Here is a 25,670-nt window from a genome sequence, read left to right on the forward strand (position 1 = left end):
CAGATGTTGCTGAATTTCTCCAGCATTTTTTGTTTTTATAGAGTCATAGAGATGTACAGCGTGGAAACAGACCCTTCGGTCCAACCTGTCCATGCCAACCAGATATCCCAACCCAATCTAGTCCCACCTGCCAGCACCCGGCCCATAGCCCTCCAGACTCCACCACTTCCTCTGGCAGCTCATTCCATACATCTACTACTGTCTTATATCAAATTAGCTTGACCTGCTCATTACTGATCATTTTTTTATTTGAGAAGGTGACCAAACAGGTAGATGAAAGTAAACCGGTTGATGTGGTGTATATGGATTTCAGAAAGGCATTTGATAAGGTTCCCCACAGTAGGCTATTGTAAAAAATGTGGAGGAATGGGATTGTGGGAGATATAGCAATTTGGATCAGTAATTGGCTTGCTGAAAGAAAACAGAGGGTGGTGGTTCATGGGAAATGTTCATCCTGGGGTCCAGTTACCAGTGGTGTACCGCAAGGGTCGGTGTTGGGTCCACTGCTGTTCCTCATTTTTATAAACAGCCTGGATAAGGGCGTAGAAGGGTGGGTTAGTAAATCTGCAGCTGACACTAAGGTTGGTGGAGTTGTGACGAAGGATGTTGTAAATTACAGAGAGACACAGATAAACTGCAGAGCTGGGCTGAGAGGTGGCAAATGGAGTTTAATGTGGACAAGTGTGAGGTGATTCACTTTGGTCGGAGTAACCAGAATGCAAAGTACTGGGCTAATGGTAAGACTCTTGGTAGTATAGATGAGCAGAGAGATCTCGGTGTCCAGGTTCACAGACCCATGAAAGTTGCCACCCAGGTTGACAGGGTTGTTAAGAAGGCATACAGTGTTTTAGCTTTTATTAATAGAGGGATCGAGTTCCGGAACCATGAGGTTATGCCGCAGCTGTACAAAACTCTGGTGTGGCCGCACTTGGAGTATTGTGTACAGTTCTGGTCACCGTATTATAAGAAGGATGTGGAAGCTTTGGAAAGTGTGCAGAGGAGATTTACTAGGATGTTGCCTGGTATGGAGGGAAGGTCTCACGAGGAAAAGCTGAGGGACTTGAAAGCTGTTTTCATTGGAGAGAAGAAGGTTGAGAGGTGACTTAATAGAGACATACAAGATAATCAGAGGGTTAGATAGGGTGGACAGGGAGAGCCTTTTTCCAAGTATGGTGACGGTGAGCACAAGGGGGCATAGCTTTAAATTGAGGGATGATAGATATAGGACAGATGTCAGAGGTAGTTTCTTTAAAGAGAGTAGTAAGGGTAGGGAATGCTTTGCCTGCAATGGTAGTAGATTCCCCAACTTTAAGTACATTTAAGTCATCATTGGACAAGCATATGGACGTACATGGAATAGTGTAGGTTAGATGGGCTTCAGATTGGTATGACAGGTCGGCTCAACATCAAGGACCAAAGGGCCTGTACTGTGCTGTAATGTTCTATTTCAAAATTCAACAGCTAATTTCCCTGTGGTAAAGCAGAGCTTTGAAAATAGCTAGCGTCTAGTAGGTTGAAGGCTTTTGCTGCTAATTGGAAGACGTGTATAACTTGTGTGCCCCCCTCCATATGACTGCTGAGGTTCTGTCTTGTGGATTTATAGGTATAAAGCAGTCCATCTTCAGATTATTGTGGAAGCTTGCTAGGCAGTATGGGTTATCAATGTCAGAAGAAAAAAACCTGGAGGAAACAACTGACTTTCAATCTCAGATTTGACATTTTTACTACCTGCAATGTAACTGGCAAGTGCACATATTCAGTTTTACCTTCAGATTGTCATATAATGGTAGAGGTTTTAACAACAAATAATGAATTATTTATACAACACAGGCAGGTACACTTTGGAATTTGATTTTAAAATTGGAATTTTCCAAACTATTTTGACAAGTTTTACGAACATTTTATGAACCTACAATGGCAATTTGTATTTGCCGTATGTACAGTATAAAGGTTGAATGTTTTTGGACAAAAAAATTAAAGGTTAATGTTTACACAGATAATATTTGTGAGAGACTGAATTTTAAAAAAAAACATCTGCTCAGCAAATCTACAGCGACTGTCAAAATAATTCACAAAGCAGTAGGAGAAGTGATGCCCGTATTATCAGTTGTCCCTCTTTCTCTTGAGGACTATTTACTATTACTACGCAATGTGGGTGAGAGGCATTGACTGGGCCTGCAGCTTCATGCCTGCCCAGGGCGGAGGACCGGAAAGGCAAGGAAACTGTGGGAAGCACAATTAGAAAATATAATGCTAGTGGCTCCTTAATCTAGGCCTCGATGGAATAGGATTGCACTGAGTCAGTACGCACAAGGACCCAATTTGTTACCATCAGTCACCCGTCCCCAGAGAGAATGGGGACCATATTTGGTGACGCAAGGCCCCAGGCATTCATTTATTTTAATGCTGGCTCTGGGAGCAGACCTGTGCATCCTGTAGTGTTTATTTCTGTTCTCCCATCTGCTACTTTCTGCCCCCACAACACAAAATTGAGACACATTGTTCCTGCCTTAGTTGACAGGAGGAAATGACAGGGACCAATATATCTCATTCTCACTCTGGGGAAAGGTACATCAGGTTAATGTTCGGCCACTCAGTTTGAGATTTACAGAGCTTGACTTTGTAACGTGGTAGAGGAACGTCACCAGGTAGTTTAATGAGAAGAGGCCGCGTATTAAACCAGATATAGTTTATTAAACGATAACAAATAGGTACAAGTTACAGTGGGTATGATAGATATTGTCACTACAAGAGAGGTCTAGATAATTGGTCTGTCTCCGTTAAGACCCAGAGCTGTATATCCACACAAGTTTATGTGACATCATCATTTTATGTGATGCTTACTACATTTCTTTGGATTAATCCTTTCAGATCCTTATAAAAAAGGGACATGAAAAAGTATATTAAGTGAAACTTTTTATCATGAAATGAGAATTTTGAGTAATCGGAGAGATTATATTGGGTTCTGAATTTCTTTGAGCTTAACTGCAGGGATGTGCAGGCTAGGTGAGTTAGTCATGGGAAATGCAGGGTAACAGGATAGTGGCGTGGGTCTGGTGGGGACTCAATGGGCCAAATGGCCTACTTCCACATAGTTGAGATTTTCTGATTCATATGAGTATTTACAGTATTTATATAGCACTTTGAACTGAACAAAATCAGCCCGGGGCATTTACCAGGAATGGAATGCAGCAATTACGTTGACGCAAATAAAGGGTAGGTTTTAAGGAGCACTGTTAAAAACTAAAAGAAGGATAGAGGCAGAGAAGTTTAGGGAAGGAATTTAACAGCTCATCATCTAGGCAGCTGAAAGCAGAGCTGACAGTAATGGAGTGAATAAAATCAGAATGCTTCAGGCTAGAATTATATGAATGCAGATATGACAGAGAGCTGTGGAGATGGGGGGGGAGGTTAAAGCGATTGGGAAACCAGGAGAATTTTACAATTGAGACCTGGCATAGCTAGAAGTTGGGGAAGACAGCAGTGATGGGTAAACAATACTTGATGGGCATTTGCCTCAAATGTTGACGCTCCTGCTCCTCGGATGCTGCCTGACCTGCTGTGCTTTTCCAGCACCACACTCTCGACTCTGATCTCCAGTATCTGCAGTCCTCACTTTCGCCCAATCCTTGATGTGGATTAGGGCTCAGGCAGTGGTATTTGAATGAAGTTGAGCCTTGTGTGAGTAGGATGTGAGAGGCCAGGCAGATTTGTGAAGGACTAGTTGAGACACATGGTAATGAATGCTAAATGAAGCTTTCAGCGTTAGATAAATTGAGATGGTTGCTGACTCCAAGTAGTGGTTCCAAACTTGTCAAACAGAGTGGCAATCCTGCTGAAAAGAAAGATTATAATGATTTGGACAAATAGTTTCTCCCCTATGTCAGTTCTCAGGTTGAATCAAATATTAAATGTTTGCCTGCAGCTATATGATCGTGGAGTTGTATATAGACTGGAATGATGGATCCTCACCACAGCTCATGGTTGGATAATTTCTACCTGGTAGGTTTGCTCCGACCATTCTGGATTAGTGGTGCTGGAAGAGCACAGCAGTTCAGGCAGCATCCAAGGAGCAGCAAAATCGATGTTTCTGGTAAAAGCCCTTCATCAGGAATAAAGGCAGAGAGCCTGAAGGGTGGAGAGATAAGCTAGAGGAGAGTGGGGGGTGGGGAGAAAGTAGCATAGAGTACAATGGGTGAGTGGGGGAGGGGATGAAGGTGATAGGTCAGGGAGGGGAGAAGAGTGGAGTGGATAGGTGGAAAAGAAGATAGGCAGATAGGACAAGCCATGGGGACAGTGCTGAGCTGGAAGTTTGGAACTAGGGTGAGGTGGGGGAAGGGGAAATGAGGAAACTGTTGAAGTCCACATTGTCTCTCCTGGTTGGGACCTACAGGATCTGCTTCATGTAGTAATGGAGTCATAAAGGCTTTCATCTCAAATACATTATTTATTGAATGACAGCAACCAGTTGCAAGTTAGTCCAATTTGATAGACATTGTGAAGCAATCCTTGACACTAGGTCATACTCTTTTGAGATCTTTCAAACTGCTCCCTCCATCCAGGTAACACCAAGATATTGGACTGTGCTTAATGCACTCCTCACCTTTAACCCTCTCAGACCCACGCACCCTCCTACATGGATGTCACAAATCATTTGCTAAGCTTCCACTGTAAAATATAAACAAGTGAATATAAATGAAGGTTTTGCATCTCTTTGCAGATCTGATTATTTCAGTAATGCAGTTCCAGCACTTTGCACCATGTCTGCAATACATTGAGATTCTATGTGGAAACAGGCCCTTTGGCCCAACAAGTCCACACCAACCCTCTGAAGAGTATCCCACCCAGAGCCATTTCCCCTACTCTATTATTCTACATTTCCCCTGACTACTGCACCTAACCTACACATCGCTGGACACTATGGGCAATGTAGCATGCCAATCCATCCAACCTGCACATCTTTGGACTGTGGGAGTAAACTGGTGTACCCGGAGGAAACCCACGCAGACCCAAGAAGAATGTGCAGACTCCACACAGACAGTCACCTGATGCTGGAACCGAACCCGGGTCCCTAGTGCCATGAGACAGCAGTGCTAACCACTGAGCCACTGTACGGTAGTAAAATCAAGATTAAATGACCAATAGAATGATTCATTAAGCAGGAGCAGAATAACAGCAGGCAGTGAAGAGAAATCCATCAACTGGGATTGTATAGAAAACAATGTGAAGGCACCAGGGACAGTTAGCAAGCCCCCCCAACTCCCTTCAGGCTGTGTACAGATTGAGGATCTCCATCTTGAATAGCAATCTCTGTTTCCATTCCCTGTGGCTGTGGAGTAGCAATCTTCGATTAGCAGTGGCTACTGTCCCAGAGAACATGGTGGCTCAGAAAATTGACCAACATTCTGTCCAAATGAAATTTCCCATGAGGGAGGAACTTGCCTCACTTCAGATCTTGGAATTTGGAGCCCATAACCATTTCAGAGAAATAATACTCTCACTCTTTAAGTCTTTCATTTAAGAGCTTCATTTTAAGTGACCAGTTGATGACACCCAATACTGACATGTTGACTCCGTGATGTAAGATGCTGAGTACAAAACAACTGAAACTTGTCAGGTCTCCTTTCCTTCAAGTCTAGAAACTAGAACTGCTTGACGTGCAGAACTTGGGAGTGCCTTACAGTATTCATATCCATGTTCCCAGCTGGCAGCTCCCAAAGTGGAATTACATGTCCAGCAACAAAGCCCTTGACTTCTGCAACATCTGATAGCTTTATGTGATGTTGCTCCTGTACTTGGGGCGGCTGGTGAGAGAGCACATTTTAAGGACTTTCTGGGTTGATCCATTTCTAAAGCTTCGTTAATGTTTGCCTTTAGCTTTAATCTTAACTTCAACCTTAACTTGTACTTTCCTTTGCAGCATTAGTCCGTGGTAAACAAGCTGACTGTGAGTCACAGTCGCACTGTTAGTTAATTAGTTAAAGCTAGTAATTACTGCCAGCAGTGGTGACTTTGATCTTTGGAATTATTGCTCGTGTGAATACAGAGGGCATGTACTGAATTCAGGACTTGGTGAGTGAGGGAATTTGGTGCAATGAGAGAATTGAGACTGGACTGGCATTTACAGAAAAAAAACAAGGGGCTTAGTTTTATCTCAGGGGTGGGGGAGGGGGTGAGGGTCTTGTCTTTATGCTGGACAGGCAAAAGGAGAGTCCCAAGGTGATAGAAGGGACACTCAGGCACTTCACTGGCCTGTCCTGGGATTTCGTATCCTGGGTGCAAATTCAGTCCTTGGGACCTGCTGGCCAGGTCAGAGTCAGGAAGCTCTCCATCGAGCGTCTGCATCCCCAGAGGGTCCAGACGCTGAGAACTTCAAGGGGCTCAGTGATGAGTGAGGGGAGTCAATGGCAGCAGAGGAACAAGAGAGGGAGGGGATCGAAGGCAAGGGTGATTGGGAGCTATCGAGAGGGGTCCCAAACATTCATGATGACAAGCGCGCACACGTGTATATACACACAAGCACACGCACACGCACACACACACACACACACCCTAGGAAGTTTTACCCTCAGGGCTCTATTTGTGAAGCGGGTTGAAGGTGGGACATGCCATCTCCTCACCCATCCATTTCAAACCCAAATCATCTCTGGCATCATTGCATGTTGCCCCACCTTTCCATTGTCCTGCGTACTGAGGTATAGACTATGCTTATTTGTATTTCAAAAGTTTAAGGATCTAGATGTTATTTTGAACAGTTGATTAGATCTGCACTGAGCAGTATCCTGTCATATACAACAATCTGCAAATGATGGAATTGGAACAGCCAGGAGGCTGGGAGCAGATGGCATTATCAGCTGTTTTGGCGAAGTCATGGCTGGTTTGTTTTGACTGGCAGATAGACACTCCTGTCTCTGGCTGCTGAGGCTTCACACTAAATGTCCCAAAAGCTGAACTGGTTGGGTCTGAGGTTGGACAGGCGCAGGTCCCACAGCATTGTTTGTTGAAGAGTGGTGATGGTCCTCGGTGAGTGTTGGTGAAGTCACTGTGTGTAAGGTGGTTGCTGTGTTTTCCCACTTTACCGCAGTGACTACACTTTGAAAGTATTTGGCTGTGTGAGGTCATCCAAGGCACTAACAGTTTTGGTTTTGACGAGGGGCTTCCAATGGACATCCAGTTGACCTGTTGTTAGTTTTTTTAAAAAAAATTCTTAGTGTGTAGGCTTTTGCTATGGAGTCCAGCATTTATTAAGAAATCTGTCTTTGCCTGTAAAAAAGTAAGAATAAGCCTCCTTTAACCACCATTGCATGTCTGGTGCTACTGGGTGACATTTTGACTCTGCCACAGTGAAGAACTGATAAATATGTCCACACGATGGAGGCAATGGTGCTGCTGCACTTGTCCTTCCAGGCCATGGTGTTATATATTTGGGAAGTGCCCTCCAAAGATGTGTTGATTAGAATATTGTGGTGGCTGGAAGAAGAGGTTGGAGCAGACTGGGAAGGTGCTGTAGGGGCAAGACGTGGAAGTTACGCAGAGCATAGAACATTAGAGCACATTACAGGCCCTTCAGCCCTTGATGTTATGCCAACCTGTGAAACCAATCTGAAGCCCATCTAATCTACACTATTCCATTATCATCCATATGTTTATCCAATGACCATTTAAATGCCCTTAAAGTGGCAGGGCATTTCATGCCCTTACTACTCTCTGAGTAAAGAAACTACCTCTGACATCTGACCTATATCTTTCACCCCTCAATTTAAAGTTATGTCAGCTCGTGCTAGCCATCACCATTTGAGGAAAAAGGGTGAACAGTGAGAGCCTATCTAATTGTTTGATCATCTTGTATGTCTCTATTAAGTCAAGTCTTAATCTTCTTCTCTCTTACAAAAACAGCCTCAAGTCCCTCAGCCTTTCCTCATAAGACATTCTCTCCATACAAGGCAACATCCCAGTAAATCTCCCCTGACTCTTTGCAAAGTTTCCACATCCTTCCTGTAATGCAGTGACCAGAAATGTACACAATACTCCAATTGCGGCCACACCAGAGTTTTGTACAGCTGCAGCATGACCTCATGGCTCTGAAACTCAGTCCCTCTGCCAATAAAAGCTAACACACCATATGCCTTCTTAACAAACCTATCAACCTGGGTGGCAACTTTCAGGGATCTATGTACATGGACACCAAGATCTCTCTGCTCATCTGCACTACCAAGAGTCTTAGCCCTGTTGCTCCTTCTAAAGTGAATCACCTCACACTTTTCCGCATGAAACTCCATTTGCCACCTCTCAGCCCAGCTCTGCAGCTTATCTATGTTGCTCTGTAGCCTGCAACATCCTTCCACATTATCCAGAACTCCACTGATCTTAGTGTCATCTGCAAATTTACTAACCCATCCTTCTACGCCCTCATCCAGGTCATTTATAGAAAGGACAAACAGCAGTGGACCCAAAACAGATCCTTACAGTACCCCACTAGTAACTGAACACCAGGATGAACATTTCCCATCAACTACCACCTTCTGTCTTCTTTCAGTTACCCTAGTAGAGGTGCAGACATTAGCTTTGAGAAGATTGAGCTTTGCCTGTACCTTTACATTCAATGCTTCATCCGTGGTTGCAGCCTTCGCTCCCTGTCCCTTGCCCTTGGCTGTTAAAGTCACAGTGAACCTCAATATTTATATTGGAGTCATTCCAGGCTGTAGCAGATGACCCTGGCAGTACTTAGGCCTTGAGTATGTAAATAACGCACTTTTCATCAGTGCCGACATCTCCATCTCTGCGCCTGTTAATGTCACACAGCGGGGAACGTAGCACGCTTGAAATGGTGTACTTGCAAGTTCTCTAGCGTGTGTTTCTACTTCTCCAATAATGTCCTGTGTAAATATTGCCTTCACTTCACTTTTCAGGGAGAACAGCATGGCCCCTGGAGAGGCAGAGCAAGAAACTCCAGACAGAGCACAGGATTCCAGTGAGGTAGGTGGTAAACATGAAATCATTCAATCATCGCCACTTACAATGATCCGACGTTCATCTGAGATTCTGGTATCTGGGTCCTAACTCTCACTAATTCCTTTCATCTATCCGCTCCGGGCTTGCTAATCTACAATGGTGAGGGAACGTCAGGACTGCAGCTGCTGGAGAGTCAGAGTCGAAATGTGTGTTACTGGAGAAGCACAGCAGGTCAGGCAGCATCTGAGGACCAGGAGAATCGATGTTTCAGCATAAGCCCTTCACCACCAATGGGTTGTAAACTCTCATTTTAATGTTTGATCCCTTGATGGTCCCACCTCTCTCTCTCTCTCTCTCTCTCATCTCAACTCTATCCCTGCAACCTTCTGAGAACTCTACATTCCTCCAACTCTCTTGCACAACCCCTTCCTCAGTTACTTCACCCTGTGGCTGATGAGTATATGTAGGCCTTGAGCTCTGGAGTGCCTCTCCAAACAGCCTCACCTCACAACCTCTTCCTCCATTTGGCAGCCATTAAGGCTTAACGCTGTTGGTCACCAGCCATAATCCTTGTGTCAATATCAAATCATTGTGTGAAAATGCTCTTGTGAATTGCCTTGGGTGTTTGATGGTGTGAAAGGGGCTAGATAAATGCACATTTTTACTGCCTGCTAACTGGAGACCTCATTTCTGTGAGCTGTTCTTAAATGATGCAAACTTTAATCTGACGCAGTCTTTATAATTTTTCAAACGCAGACAGGGAACAAAACCTAAAGTGCTTCTCAGATTTCAAGTGTTTTCTTCATGAGAGCTCAATCAAAGATTGTTAAGTGAAATGTTACACATTCCAAAAGTCCATAATTAATGAAACACTTCCCTGGTGAAAACAGATTCAGGAAATTTGCATGAATTGTTTTAGCTTTTTAGATTTAGATTTATTATCACGTATGTAAAAAATACAGTGAAAAGTATTTTATCGTGTGTTATATGCAAAGTGTTGCCACGCTCCAGCGCTATCTTGAAACAGTGAATATGAAGCAAGATTTTACTGCAATTGAATCCATCTTTCTCTCTTCTTCTTCCTCTTCCATTGTTTCTCTGGTCGCTGCTTGACGTCAGCCAGAGTCTCTGGATCTCTGTAACCGGCTCTGGGGTCTCTGTTATGGCCCTCTGCCATTCCCGAGACTGCTGTGTCCAAGCTCGAACTGTGGGCCTGGGGATGTGGGGATTCCATACCTCCTGTCTGCTATCCAATGCTCCTCTAGATGCTGCTGCCGGTCCACCATCCATCCCTTGCACCTATGCTTCCGTTCCTTCAGGCGCCTGGGCCTAGTGATGGTCCGGAGCCTTTCTAGAGAAAGAATAAACTGAAGGTTTTTATACTTGGATTTTTTTTGATATGGAATAGGAAAAAATATTTGGAAAAGGATGTTGCTTTGTTGATGCTACTAAAAATACTCTAGCACTAATTCTCAATATTGCTATGGCAACCGACATCAGATGATGGTTTTGGAAATGTCCTCATTGTGTTTCTTGCTGTTTTTGTTGATTTGTGGTGATACTGTCTGGTATGCTTGAAGCAGTTCCCAAGGGCAGTCTTTATCTTTCAGTGGAGCTGGATGCATTGCTCAGGAGCAGCCACAGAACACTCTGTGCAATGCATCTGGGTTATTCAGAGATTTCAGCATTTCTTTTGCTATGAATAATAAAATGAATCTTTATTGTAGCTAGTGAGGGAAGAAAGGAAAATAACATTGCCCTTACAGGGCTGGATTTAATGGAGGTAACGGAGGTCTTGCTTGGCGTGCCACTCAGGCACTTGCCAGACAACTCCTCAAGGCCAAGGACCTGCCATGAGAATGGAAACCCCTTGAGTGCAGCCGGCCAATCAGAGGCCAGCAGGTCAATTGAGCAGCAGCACCTCTAGGCAGGCAGTGGTTGTTGTCGGTATTACACCCAGCTGAAACCTAGGTTCCTCACTAGATTCCTGCCACGGGTAAGTGACAGCTAAGTGGGTGTGGTGTCAATAGAAAGGCAGGGAAGTGGCTCTCAGTAGGAAGGGGCATCCCCCACCCCACTGCCCTTCTCCATATGCCAGGAATATTGATTGCTCAATGTCCCCCACTCCCACAAAAACGCACAAACAGCAACACATAGGTTTTGCTTGTCATTCTCACAATCATTGGTGTCTGTCCTCATCCTCTGCTGGCTGAACAATACCAGTGACAGGATGAGGCCCTTCATGAGACAATAATTACCCAATGAGGGCCTCAATTGTCAACAAAGTGGAAAGGCCATCTACTTGCTTCCCCTTAATCAGGAGAGGCAACAGAGTCTCTATCCACCACCCTGCTGCCTGATCACCACATCTCATACCACTGCTTCCAAACCTGGGTTAGGCCATTCAATTCTGACCAGTGTTTCCCATCCAGTAAGTGCCCAATCATGTATATATTGTTTGGGTGATGATGCAGAATGGAAGACTCATGCCTTATATGGTTTGAAAATGGAAATAATTAACCAAACGTTCCATTGCTGTGGAGAACGAAGAAGGGAATAGGACTAATTGGATAGGTTTTTCAGTAATAGGTGCAGTGGGACAAATGGCCTCCTCTTATGCTGTATACAAATAGGAAGAAAAATATGAAGGCAAAGACTATGCCTGACTTTTATAAATGACTGGTTTGGCTTCAGCTAAGGAATTGTGGGCAATTCTAGTCATCACAACAGTTTGTACAGAGCTGGAAAAACTAGAACTCTTGGCTTAATCTTTCTGGAATCAAGAGGTGATTGAATAGACATTCAAAGATTCTGATACAACAGATCGAGAAAAAAACTTTCACTTACGGGTCAATATACAGAGGTCTTGGATTTAAAACTGTTAGCATAAGATTGAGAAGGGAGTCAAGATCTGAGATGACTCTAAAATTCACCAGATCTATCGCTCCATAAAAGGGACACAGTGGGTAATGGCACGATAAAAAAAAATGAAGAGTTGCAAAAAAGCATCCTGCACATAATGAAGGAATATCTCAATCAGGTTAATGTCTTCATTGACTTTATTAGATATTCAATCATTAAAGGCCTTCTATCTTTATAGAATTAGTGTCCAAATATGTTTAGCAATTAAATTATACATTAGATACATAGAATACAGATTATAGATGCAGCGAAGAGAGCACTAAGAGCAGGTGGCTGAAGTGTTAACCAAAACTAGAGCTTTAAAAAAATTTAAAAATTAAAAATCTTGTCCAAATGGAGGATGAAGGAAGATCCTATGTAACTGTCCTCTCTATAAATGAGTCAACACATTCAGGGTGTTATATAAGTTGGTCAATTGAGGTCACTTTGAGGGATCTTAAAACCTATTGATGCTGCAGTTTTTATTTTCCTTTGCCCTCAAAGTCAAGTTCTTTAAATCTTCTGCAACACTTTATGGTAGCAAATAAAGTCTTGCATCCCTGTCAAGAAAAAGTAATTGAAACATTTTCGATACTTGATTTTGACTGCTTAAGGATAAAGTTGAACATGACAGTGCAGTGCAATCCGAATAACTGGCTACAAATATGAGAAAGTAATAGCTCTGTGAGTTTTGGAAGTGAATTGACGAATGTTTTGCCTAACTGTGCTGGATGTCAATGTCTAAATGGAGCTAGCTGTAAGATACACTTTTGATTTGATTAATTATTGCCATTTGTACCTGGGTACAGTGCAAAGTTTTGTTCTGCGTACAGTACAGACAGATCATACCATACAAAGTGCATCAGGGTAATAGAACAGAGCTAGGAATGCAATATTGCAGCTGCAGAGAGAAAGTGCATAAAGAGTGAGATTAATATTACATTTCAAATTTGAGAGGTCCATTCAGAATTCTAATAACAGTGAGGAAAAAGCTGCTCTTGAATCTGTTGGTATGTATGTCTTTAAGCTTTTGTATCTACTGCCCCACCAGAGTGGGAGGAGTCTTTGATGGTGTTGGCTGCCTTTCTGAGACAGAGGCAAGTGTAGATAGAGTCAATGGATGGAAGTTGGCGAGTGTGATGGACTGGGCTGTGTTTCGAACTTTCTGTAGTTTCTCACAGTCCTAGGCAGAGCAGTCTCTGTACCAAGCTGTGATACATCCGTATAAAATGCTTTCTATGTCGCATCTATAAAAATTGATAAGAGTCTTTCCAGACATGCCAAATTTCCTTAACGTCCAGATGAGTTAAGGGTGTTGTGCTTTCTTGACTGTCGCATCAATGTGTGTGGACCAGGACAAATTGTAGGCGATCATCACTCCTAGGAACCTGACGCTCTCGACCAGCTCCATCGATGTAGACAGAGGCGCGCCCTCCAACTTGGTTCCTGAAGTCTTTGGCCAGCTATTGCACTTTGCTGACATTGAGGGAGAAATTGTTATTGTTACACCATGGCGTCGAGCACTCTATCTCTTTCCTGTATTCTGTCTCATCACTGTTTGAGATATGACCTGCAATGGTGGTGTCATCAGTGAACTTGTAGATGGAGATAGGGCAAAATTTGGCCGCACAGTCATGACTGTGCAGAGGGTACAGTGAGGGGCTGACTACACAGCCTTGCGAGAAGCTAGTGTTGAGGATTGTTGTGGATTAGGTGCTGTTGCCTATTCTCATGGATTGCAGTCTGTGGGTCAGGAAGGCAAAGATCCAATTACAGAGAATGGAACAGAGACCTAGATCTAGGAGTTTGGAGATTAGTTTGGTTGAAATTATAGTAATGAAGGTGGAGCTTTAATAAAAGGCTGACATAAATCTCCTTGTTGTCCAGATGTTCCAGTGTTGAGTATAGGGCCTCAGGGAGGTGGCATCTGCCATGGACCTGTTTTGTCAGTAGGCAAAGGATCAAGGTAGTTGAGAGTGTGTGGTGCTGGAAAAGCCCAGCAGGACATGCAGCATCTGAGGAGCAGGAGAATTGACGATTTGGACAGGAGTCTTTATCAGCTGTTACAATGCGAATGGTTGTGAGCTAACAGATACAGCTCTCTTTGTGTGAAGATTCAGGATGTGGATGATAGTCTGACTCCGATGGCCACAATCCCCTAATGGACTGTTCCTCATCTTCCACTTGTGGTCTCAAATCTTCCCTGGCCCACCCTCAAGATTTGTCCAAGTTTTGCCTCGAAGGTAGAAACAGAGACTTCACTCCTCAAAATCAGTAACCAGCTTGTGATGGGTGATGTTCTCAGTCAATCAGAAATGGGTCACCGAGAGGTGAAGTTGTCACCGGGTTTGGGAGTCTGGAGTGTGTTCAAGTACGGACCATCTATCATTGATGGTCACAGTGTATAAAGAGAACATTTGAAAAGAATGAATTGTATTTCTGGTCATCCACACCATGTTCAAACCCTCACTTTTTTCACAATTGGGAATTATTTTTAATGTAAAAGAAAATTTGAGAGCAGCATTCACCATTGCTTGGATTTTAGTGCTTGCTCATTTCCCTGCAGTGGCCTTAGGCAGTGAATCATTATTACCTGTTCAATACATTTATACAGCTGGAATGTGACTCAGTACACCAGTACATTAAATTCATCAAATCAGATTATTTTCTCATGAAGCCAGCAGTGAAATTAGGAAATGAGTTTTCCTCATGAAAGGTTGTAGAAATCTGGGTTTTTCTTTCCTCAAATAGCCAAACACAATTGGAGTTTTCACTGCTTGAGATTGATTGTATTTCATTGGGAAAGGGTGTGGCATCTATAGGTCAAAGACAGGAAGGTGGAGGTAATGCACAGATCCACCACGACCTAACTAAAGGTGCATAGTGACTCAAGGAGCTGAACGGCCCTATCTTCCTACATTCATTGGGAGGAAAGCAACATCCAATCAGTCACCCTTGGTTATAAGTAAAAATAATCCTTTTTAATTTGAACAAAATGCAAATTTGGAGGCAAATCTCAAAATGCTATGTGGTGCTTGTAAAAGTAAATTCCACAACAATGGTTCTAGACTGTCTACTTTTAATGCCCTGGTATGTAATTATAGCTTATAGAATTCAAAAGTTTAGAACTGTGCTTTTAGCCAAATGTCCTTTTGTGGATGGTCTCAAATTATGCAAGATGCTACATATTGTCTCATAACCTCATCTGGTTTAGAAACGGATTGTACTTTGTGGTGATGAAATGCAGTGAATGTTTTGATAATTTTGAAGCTTTAATAAGGGCAGTAGTAGATGGCATCATTTTTCTGAACCGTATTGTTATGTTAAGTATCTGTTTTCAGTTGTGTGGTTATGCCATACCACAATATGCTGTAAACACGATCAAAAGAAGGCTTCTTTTTAACAGAAGGGGTAGCTGAAATCTTTAAGCGTTTTTATGAATAACATTGAAATTGATCTGTTTTGCAATTTTGTAAAGCCTGGCTCTGTTCAAAAGGTTTGCTCCAGTACACAAACTGCATGTGGGATACCCAGGCTGCTTTGAGTTCTCATTCTCAAATAGCATCCCAGGCCATACTGAGGAACACTCATGGCAATAACATTGTCAACCTCTTATTTGAGCTTTGAGGCAGAACTCAAGATTCTCAAGCCAGCTACTTGCAACCTCCAAGACGCAACCTGGTCCTCTGAAGCTGATTAGACTGGAATATAATAAAGAAAGCCTTGTGCTGTTCCTTTAGATTGGAATATTGTGAAGCTCACTTTAATATTTAAGAAAAGCAAAAGGGAGAAGCCAGGGAATTAAAGAAGTCAGGAAATTACCAGAGCAGATAGAACCAATCCACATTTATAAAGAGTCTATTCCATAGCATAGAATGGATCACCAATTCCATATATTGGCAGAATCACACTGCAGCAACAATATGCAAGATCATCGTGTCTTCCTTACAGATACCAAATGGTGCAACAGTGACAGGACTGACAGTTTATACAGTTCTCAGTTCAGTCACCATGAGATTCAAATTGTACCCACTGTGTTGGAACGGTCCACACATAATGCACCAAATCAGTTAATAATTCCAAAGATATGGCTTTGATGTAAGATATAAGTCAGTTACCAGGGTGATTACATCGGAGCTGATTACCTGATCCTCACAGAGACCAAGATTTTATTGCAGCAATTTTGTATTAGCCCTGGAGCGAGTCCAGAGGAGGCTCACGGGAATGAAAGACTTAACATATCAGAAGCGTTTGAGAACTTTGGAACTATACTCAATGGAAAGATATGGGGGGATCTAACTGAAACTTAGAATACTGAACGGCCTGGACAGAGTGGATGTTGGGAAGATGTTTCCATTGGCAGGAGAGGTGATGACCCAAGGCACAGCCTTAGAGTAAAGGGAAGGCCCTTTTTAAAATGGAGATAAGGAGCAACTCCTTCAGCCAGAGAGTCGTGAATCTGTGGAATTCATTGCCACAGAAGGCTGTGGAGGCCAAGTCATGGAGTATATTTAAAATAGATAGATAGGTTCTTGATTGCCAAGGGGTTCAAAGGTTATGGGGTGAAAGTGGGAAAATGGGGTTGAAAGTCTATCAGCCATGATTGAATGGCAGAGCAGACTGAAGGCCTAACTTCTGCTCCTATCTCTTGTGGTCTTATTTTCCTCTTGACGTACTTATTGCTGCTTTTGTTTATGAAGTTGAAGATGTGCTCAAGATAGATCAGTTACAGTGTGAACAGCTGCAAGTGGCAACTACCAAAGCTGAGCAAAAAAAATCACCATTCAATGGTGGAGAGTATGAGGGAAGTGATTGAGAGGATTTGTTCATCTTAGTCACACAGAGATGGAATCAGTATAATGGGACAGGTCATTTCGAAGAGCAAACAAGCCCTAATACCAACAACGTTACACAAAAGATCACATCCATCTTACACCAGTATCATGGACAAATGAGGAATAGAGACGAATTGAAACTATGATTGCTTTCCCCTCTTAAACCCAAGCTAGCAAGGTGTTGTTTGATTTACTCCTGCCCGTCACTAAGGTCAGCTGAAGGGTGTTCCATAGACCCTGATTTTCAAACCCAATTTTTGAAATGAACTCCACAGCAAGAATCTTTAAAATGAAACCACAGATTGCTGCTGCATTATTTCTATCCCACCCAGAGGTCTGTGACCAAAATATTCGGAATGTGGGGACATTGCTTTGCTACTTGGTTCCCATACATAAGCAGACAAGGTAAAAAGAAAGAGAATGGGATTGAAAGAATCTGTGACTTATCAATATCTTTAAAGAATCAAAAGTATTGGCATTAATTTACATGACTCAAGAGTCCAGTGCATCAGTGTCCTCTTGGAAATCTGTCAGTTTGCCAATCTTGTAGCAGGTCTTTTCCTACGAGCTGAAATGTAGCTGGATGGCCGTTATAGGTGCAGCAGTATTTCTTGAACTTGGAAAACGATTCCAGCTTTGCAGGCAAAGTCTGAGATTCATTCTGGAGATGAGATCTTAGAGAGAGAGACAGACAGAGAAAGGGAAAGTTGGAGAGCTGCGAAGGCCTTGGGCTGCTCTGCTTATGATGTGAGGACAGCAACTGACTTAGAATTCCAGAATTGCACATTGAAACAATTCAACAAGCTCAGATTTCAGACGTGTGATAAATATTGGTTGACATTCTCTCACATTCCCATCATGGACTATTAGTGGGGCACACCTCAGTGGATTCCTTCAGATTTCTTGAACAGGGTGGCCAAATCCTCCTGCTACTTTTTGGTCATGGCTGCTCACTGGGCCTTTGTGATAAGATTCTGGCGCAGAGCAAGGAGGTAATGGCCCAGTGGTATTATCAGTGGACTGTTAATCCAGGCACCCAGGTAATCTGGGGTCCAGAGTTCGAATCCTGCCAAGGCAGCTGGCAGGATCTGGAATTAGGAGTCTAATGATGACCACAAACTATTTGTTGATTATTGGAAAGCCCCATTTGGTTCACCAATGTTCTTTAAGGAAGGAAACTGTCATCCTTACCTGATCTGGCCTACATGTGACTCCAGACCCACAGCAATGTGGTTGTCTCTGCAATAAATGCTGCTCTCGTCAGTGGTGCCCTAATCCTATGGATGAATAAAAAAAAACGCACAGATATGCAACAAGATTAGGCCATTCAGCCCTTCAAGCCTGCCCCGCCAATCAGTAAGATCACGGCTAATCGGATTTTAACCTCAATTCTGCGTATCCTCAATAATCCTTCATTCCCTTAGTAATCAAGGGTCTGCCTCCCCTTCCCTTAAAAATATCGAAAGATTCTATATGTGCTGCCATTTGAGGTTCGGAATTCCAAAGATTCACAACCCACTAATAGAGGGAATGTTTCTTTACTTCTGTTCTAAATAGATGACTCCTTATTTTTAAACCATGATCCCTAGTTATAGATTGTCCCACAAGAGGAAACATCCTTTGAACATTTACGATCAAGTGTCCTCAGGAGTGTATACACTTCAATTAAGTCATCTTTGACACTTCTAAACTCCAGATCATAAAGGCCTAGCCTGTCCAGCCTTTCCTCATAAGGAAACCCACCCATTCCAGAAATTAGTCTGGTAAACCTTCTCTAAACTGCTTCCAAAGTAGTTACATCCTTCTAAGTACAGTGACCAGCACTGGACATTGTACTGCAGATATGGCCTCACCAAATGTCCTGTAGAATTGAAGGATAACCTCGCTATCCTCATATTCAATTCCCCTCACAATAAATCATTGCATTCCATTAGCTTTCCTGATTACCTGCTGTACCTGCACACTAACCCTTTGTGATTCATTCTTGGACACCCAGCTCCCTCTGCATCTCAAAGCTCTGCAATCTCTCACCATTAAGATAATATGCTTCTCTTTTACTTTTTTTGTCAAACTGTACAATTTTCACCTTCCCACATTGTACTCCATTTGCCAGATCTTTGCCCCTCTCTTAAGCAATCTATATCTCTTTGTCGGTTCCTTATGTCCTCTCCATCTTCCTCTTGATCTTTGTGTCATCAGCAAATTTAGCTATCGTATCTTCAATCTCTTCATGTAAATCATTTATATAAATTGTAAAGAGTTGAGTCCCCAGCACCAGCCCTTGCGGTACACCATTCATATTATCATGTCAGCCTGAAAGAGACCCATTTATTCCTACTCTGTCCGCTTCCCATTTGTTAGTCAATCTTCTATGCAGGCCAAGATGTTACTCCCAGTCCATCCTGAAATTTAGGCACCAACTGAGCCTCAAAATTTGTTTCTCAGGAAGGGAGACTGTCACCACAGATGGAAGGGTATCGCTAGACTTTCTATCTGTTTAATTCCTTTCTTGTAATTCCAGGGCCAATTCTCAGAACTAGAAGTTGTCTTGTTCTCTCTCTCTCTGTATATATCTGTCCCTCTCTCTCTCTCTCTCTATCGTTCCAGAGTTGCATTAAAAAACACAGTTTGCTGTGACTTTGATTTACAAGGTATTTTATTTCCAGGTATTTCACTTTTCTGGACCTCACTTTGATCAATTAAATTTCAGGGTTATTTTAAAATTTCAGCCTTCGCTTTTGTTGAACCTTCAGTTTTCTTGTTTGGATCAAATAAATAGATCAGTATCTGACATGAGCTGTTAATTCTTTCAGAAGTAGGGTGATTTTAAATTATGATCGATTTTCTCCACTTAAGCCCAAGCCAGCATTCCTTACTGAGGTGGGTAGAAGGATCCTCCCAACTTTTTGTTTTTCAGATTCTAACTTTTGACAGAAAGCCAGCTGCTAAATCTTCTAAAATAATAATTTTTATGAACAAAGCATTCAAAATATGGGTGAATTGCTTTGCTACTTTATTCATTATGCATACAAGACAGAAAAAAGGAGAAACGGAAGGAAATAACTTACAACTTAATAATTTCTGAAAAAAATCAAAGATGTTGGTATTGGTTTGCATAATTTAGAGTCCAGTGAGTCGGTGTCCAATGGGGATTCTGTCAGTTTGCCGATTTTGTAGCAGTCCTTTTCCTGGGAGTCGGTATGGAGCTGGATGGAAGTTGCAGATGCAGTAATATTTCTTGGAGTTGAAGATGAGCCTAGTTTTGCAGGCAAAGTCTGTGATTCTTTCTGAAGATGAAAATGTTGAGAAAGAGAGAGTTGGAGAGCAGGCCTTCCAGCTGCGAAGGCCTTGGATTCATCACATGATATTAAATCAGCAACTGACTTAGAATTCCAGAAATGCACGTTAAGAAATTTTACAAGCTCAGATTTCAGCCTTATGACAAAAACAGACATTTCGTGTACTGAGGGCTCAATCTCAGTAGCAATTTCGAAGGTCATTAAGCCAACGGTGTGGCTTCACCTCTGTCATTGGAAGTTATTTTGTAAGGTGATGAGATAACTGTGAAAACATTAGTGTTCATTCCAGCATAAGGAGTCTTGAGATATTTTCTTTGTCTAGAGAGAGCTAGAAGCAATTGGCTCGTCTCCAGGTCATTTGCATCAGAAATAGTTACATGGTGTATATGCAATGCAGGGGGTTCAGATGCTTGTGGAAATATGATCATGTGATCACTCAGCCACTTTGAACCTAGTGAGTTTCTCTATTTTTAACAGATACAGAATTTAGGCATGAAAATAGAGAAGAGAATGCAGGTTTTGTTCGCAATTTCTGCTCATGCTCTCTGGCCTTGACCGTAGGGATAGATGGATGCTAAAATACACAAGATGGTTAGCATATGAAGCTATGTATTAGCCAGAGATGAATCAGGGTATTCAATGACTCATGCATGCATGATCAAATCAATGATCTTTCAGTGCTGAACAACAAAACAAGATTTTCCCATTGCATTCCCAATGGAGGCGGGATTACCATCCTGAGCAAAACTTATGCTACAACGGCAAGTGGCGACACAGGGCATTCTTCTTCAAAGGCCGAGGAGAGTGAAAGCAGTGAGCAGGTAGGCAACTAACAAGACTGTGCACCAGACAGAGAGAGTGTCAGAAATTCAAACACTACCAGCAAAAGGTCAGTGCATATCAGAAAGAGAATTTGCTGGTCGTGGGACGACATGGTGAAGGAACAGAAGACAGATCAGGCAAACGTGAGGAAGAAAGACCAACATATTACACACATGTGAACAGGTCATGAGGAAGAAAGACCAACATATGACACACATGTGAACAGGTCATGAGGAAGAACACTCAGACGATACCTCTGTGCACTGATGTTGAGTGACAGGAACTAGCAACAAGACAACACAGTTGTTAAACCAGTGAAGCAGAGAGCAAACATATACCTCTGCAGATAGGTACATGATTACCAGGTCAGGGTGGCTTGCCAATCCTCTGAAGTATTACATTTTACAAGCTCTGATTTACCAGTCTGTAGCTATTGAATTTGACAGCATTTGTCCCTATATAAAAAAAACTATGGACATCTGTTTTGGATCATTCATTATCATTGTAAAAGGAGTATTATGTCTCATGGTCAGTATACCTTTGCTCATGAGATCATCACTATATAGAAAGCATGTTGCACTTCTTATAATCAAGTTTCAGCGTAATACTAGCTGAGACAACTATGAACGTGATAGCTACATATAATAGCCAGCTGTCATAAGCATCTGTTGGATCTTTCATTTTGTCTATGCCTAGTTTTCTGACACAAGACATAACGTAAGCATTGCTGTACCATGTGAAAAAAATCTGAATGTAAAACCAGAATTAAAAATATCAAATGGGTAATGATTATCAGGATGAATAACTCCAACTGGGAATGTAAATCCAATAGGGGATTCATAAGAAACAACATGATCCAGAGAGTGATTGATTGAAATCTAGAATTTGTTACTGACATGGAGTAATTGAGGTGAATTAGATCGATGCATTTAAGTGGAAGCTGGATCGAAGGGTGGGTTAGAAATAAACAGAAGAACATGCCTTTATAGTTAGAAGAGTAGAGTTATAGACTTGGAGAATGTTGTGGTTAAGTAATTAGTTTCTTTGTGTTTTTTTCAAAAAAAAATTTTGCAAAGAGACCTGGTGGACAGACATGATATTTTTGGCCAATTCTAAATCACAATGACAGGCTGAATCTTCCAGGAGTAAGATAAACTGGTTGAAGCACAAGCTGTGAAATTGATCTTTGCAAGCTGGCAATGAATTTCTCATTTGTTTCTGTGTTTATACAGAGTCAGAAGAGACCATTCAACCCCTTGAGCATGTCCATTACAGCTGCTCTTCAACTCCTGTTACAGAGTCATAGGAGTCACACAGCACAGAAACAGTTGCCTTTGCTGTGCATCCCTTGATACCCTGAAAAATCAACCTTGAAAGCTCCGAATGGTCCCAGATTCCCTAATGTTCAAAGAGAGGGAATTCCAGACTTCCGCTGCTGTTTCTGTGCACCACACTTATCTGTTGCATATTCTTGAAAGACCTATCCGTTATTAATGATTCTGTCCACATTTTCTGGATTCCCTCTCAGGGGAAATAACTCCCCTGTGTCTGCCCTGTCATATATTTCTAATTTATTGAGCCCAGGGTCAGATCATCCCTCGATCTACTTACTGTTTCGGTGAATCTATGTGAATCAATCTTGATACCGTGTGCTGTTAAACATGACCTGAATGGAAGGGCAACCACTCTCAACTCACTTCCTGAATTCAGCTCTTTTGTCCATGCCTGAACCAAAGTTGCAATGAGATCAGGAGTTGAACGTTGGCAGAACTAAACTGAGCAGTTTATTGTTGATCAAGTGCCTCTTAATAACACAGTTAACCTCAGCATCCATCAGTTGGGATATTGACTGATGGAGCAGTGATTGGCTGTTGCTGAATTGCACACCACCAATCGCGATTGGATGTGATGCAGCTGCAGAGATTAGACTTGATATATTCATTGTTGGGTTGCTCCACCCTGTCTGTCATATGCTATTTGGCATCCATGGTCCTCTTGTGGGTTCCCAGGGCAACTGTGCGATCTCTGCTAGGCCTGTCCTTTTTTGGGACAAGCCATACCTGAGGGTGATGATGGTGGTAATGTTAGCAACATTGAATGCCATGAGTATGATAATGTCAGGCTGCTGTTTGACTAAACTATGGGGTCAGCTCTCCCAGTTTTGGCACAAGGCCCCAGCTGTGAGGAAGGAGGACTTTGCAGGGTCTCTGGGCATGGATCTGCATTGTTGTTTCTGGTGTCTAAATCAATGCCAGGTGAGCTGTTTGATTTCAATCTTTCTACTAGCCTATGTAGCATTTTGATCCAACCTAGTGGCTTGTTAGGCAATTTCAAAGGGCAGTTAAGGACATAAGAACATAGGAACTAGGAGCAGGAGTAGACCATCTGGCCCATCGAGCCTGCTCCACCATTCACTAAGATCATGGCTGATCTTTTTGTGGACTCACCTCCACTTACCTGCCTGCTCACCATAACCCTTAACCCCTTGATTGTTCAAAACTTCGTCTATCTTTACCTTTAAAAGCATTCAATGAGGGATCCTCACTGGGCAGGGAATTCCACAGATTCACAACCCTTTGGGAGAAGAAGTTCCTCCTCAACCCAGGCCTAAATCTGCTCCCCCTTATTTTGAGACTATGCCCCCTCGTTCTGGTTTCATCTGGCATAGAACCAGCCGTATTGCTGTGGGTCTGGAGTCACATGTAGGCCAAACCAAGAATAGCTAGCAGATTTCCTTCCCTAAACGCATTAATGAACCAGATGGGTTGTTGTTTGTCAATGGCTTCATGATGACCATTAGGCTTGCCTTCAGCTCCAGATTGTACTGATTGAATGCCACCATAGTGGGATTCACACCCATGGCCTGAGAGCAATGTCTCTGGATTCCTATTCCAGTGATATTACCACTACACCATTTCCTCCCTGTGAGGCTATTAACATGTTCAATATGGATTGTATATGAGGCATGCTGTTATGCTTTGCTGCTATGACAAAACTCTAGTTAACCTGGCCTTTCTCTTAATAACCAGAAGGTCCAATTGCTGCACATTAACACAGCAAAGATAACTCAGAGTTCAGCTGTTGTTCACTTATACATTCTGTAAATTTGGATTGTAGCAAAGGACCATCTGCATTATAAGACTGTTTTGCATTTGTAACAGTGTAATGTTTTGTCTGTGTACTTCTGTGCACAACAGAAAGCTGTGGCTTTGTTCTGTGGTGAATCAGAGCACATATGTTTAATTTTCTGCAATAAACTATCAAGGCTACTCCTCTGTATTGATTGAATAGGTCAAATTGTACTTTAGTTACATAATGTGGGAGCATTATTAATGTCTACATGCTGGATAATTCAAGTACTCACATAAATTTGCATGAAAACTCTAATATGGTAGCCTTTATTCTGATTCCAGCTGATGGACAAGTCAGATTCCAGAATGAAATCTCTTCTAATGGATTATTTATTACCTTTTTTTAAAAGTTAACATGAATATCATTCACTGAGACAAAGTCACACACAATGGCAGTGTTTCTTTCACAACAGAAGTTTATCTCACAAAAATCAAAATGAAGCAAATTAAATTATCAAGATAAAGAACATAGGAGAAAATACATTGAAACTTTGGATTTTTGTGTTTTAATCTACTTCCCACCACCATCACTTCACAGTGATTCAAATCAAGACAAGTTATTCCTCTATGTCAAGTCTTTGATACATAGAACATAGAACATAACAGTACAGTACAGGCCCTTTGGTTCGTGATATTGTGCCGACCTGTGAAACCAATCCGATGCCCATCTAACCTACACTATTCCATTTTCGTCCATACGTCTATCCAACGACTATTTAAATGCCCGTAAAGTTGGAAAGTCTACAAATGTTGCAGGTAGTGCATTCCCTACTACTCTGAATAAAGTATTCAGAGCATTCCATGCCCCTACTAATCTCTCTGAGTAAAGAAACTACCTCTGCCAACTGTCCTATGTCCATCACCCCTCAATTCAAAGCTATGTCCCCTTGTCCTAGCCATCACCATCCGAGGAAAAAGGCTCTCACTGTCTACTCTATCTAACCCTCTGGTTACCTTGTATGTCTCAATTAAGTCACCTCTCAATCTTCTTCTCTCTAACGAAAACAGCCTCAAGTTCCTCAGGCTCTTTCCTTTATGTCCTTCCTTCCATACCAGGCAACATCCTAGTAAATCTCCTCAGAACTCTTTCCAAAGCTTCCACATCCTTCCTATAAATGTGGTGACCAGAACTGTACACAATACTCCAAGTGTGGCCACACCAGAGTTTTGTGTAATTGCAGCATGACCTCATGTTTACGAAACTTAATCCCTCTACCAATAAAAGCTAAAACATCGTATGCCTTCTTAACAACCCTATCAACCTCGGTGGTAACTTTCAGGGATCTATGTACATGGACACCGAGATCTCTCTGCTCATCTATTCCTGTTACTCCTTCCAAAGTGAATCACCCCATATCTATTCCTGTTACTCCTTCCAAAGTGAATCACTCCATATTTTTCCACATGAAACTTTATATGCCACCTCTCAGCCCAGTTCTACAGCTTAGCTATGTCCCTCTGCATCTGTCGGCACTATCCACAACTCTACCAACCTTAGTATCATCCACAAATTTACCATACCCTCATCTAGGTCACTTTTAAAAATGACAAACAGCAGTGGACCCAAAACAGATCCTTGCGGTACACTACTAGTAACTGAACTCCAGGATGAACACTTCCCATCAACCACCACCCTCTGTCTTCTTTCAGCGAGCCAATTTCTGATTCAAACCACTAAATCACCCTCAATCCCATGCCGGCATATTTTGTGCAATAGCCTACTGTGGGGA

The 25,670-nt window shown here is 42.3% G+C and overlaps 1 protein-coding gene across 7 annotated transcripts in view; it reads left to right on the forward strand.

The window, feature by feature from the left end:
- The window catches only part of fam13c (family with sequence similarity 13 member C), a 138,469-nt gene that overhangs the window by 56,369 nt on the left and 56,430 nt on the right, over window positions 1–25,670 (forward strand). For all 7 annotated transcript variants that reach the window (XM_060842323.1, XM_060842322.1, XM_060842325.1 and 4 more), the window contains exon 3: window positions 8,910–8,976. In XM_060842323.1, the coding sequence (XP_060698306.1) occupies window positions 8,910–8,976 (67 nt within the window). The remainder of the gene's footprint in view (window positions 1–8,909; window positions 8,977–25,670) is intronic.

This window comes from Hemiscyllium ocellatum, chromosome 22 (assembly GCF_020745735.1).
Source record: "Hemiscyllium ocellatum isolate sHemOce1 chromosome 22, sHemOce1.pat.X.cur, whole genome shotgun sequence".
NCBI classification, from domain to species: Eukaryota; Metazoa; Chordata; class Chondrichthyes; order Orectolobiformes; family Hemiscylliidae; genus Hemiscyllium; species Hemiscyllium ocellatum.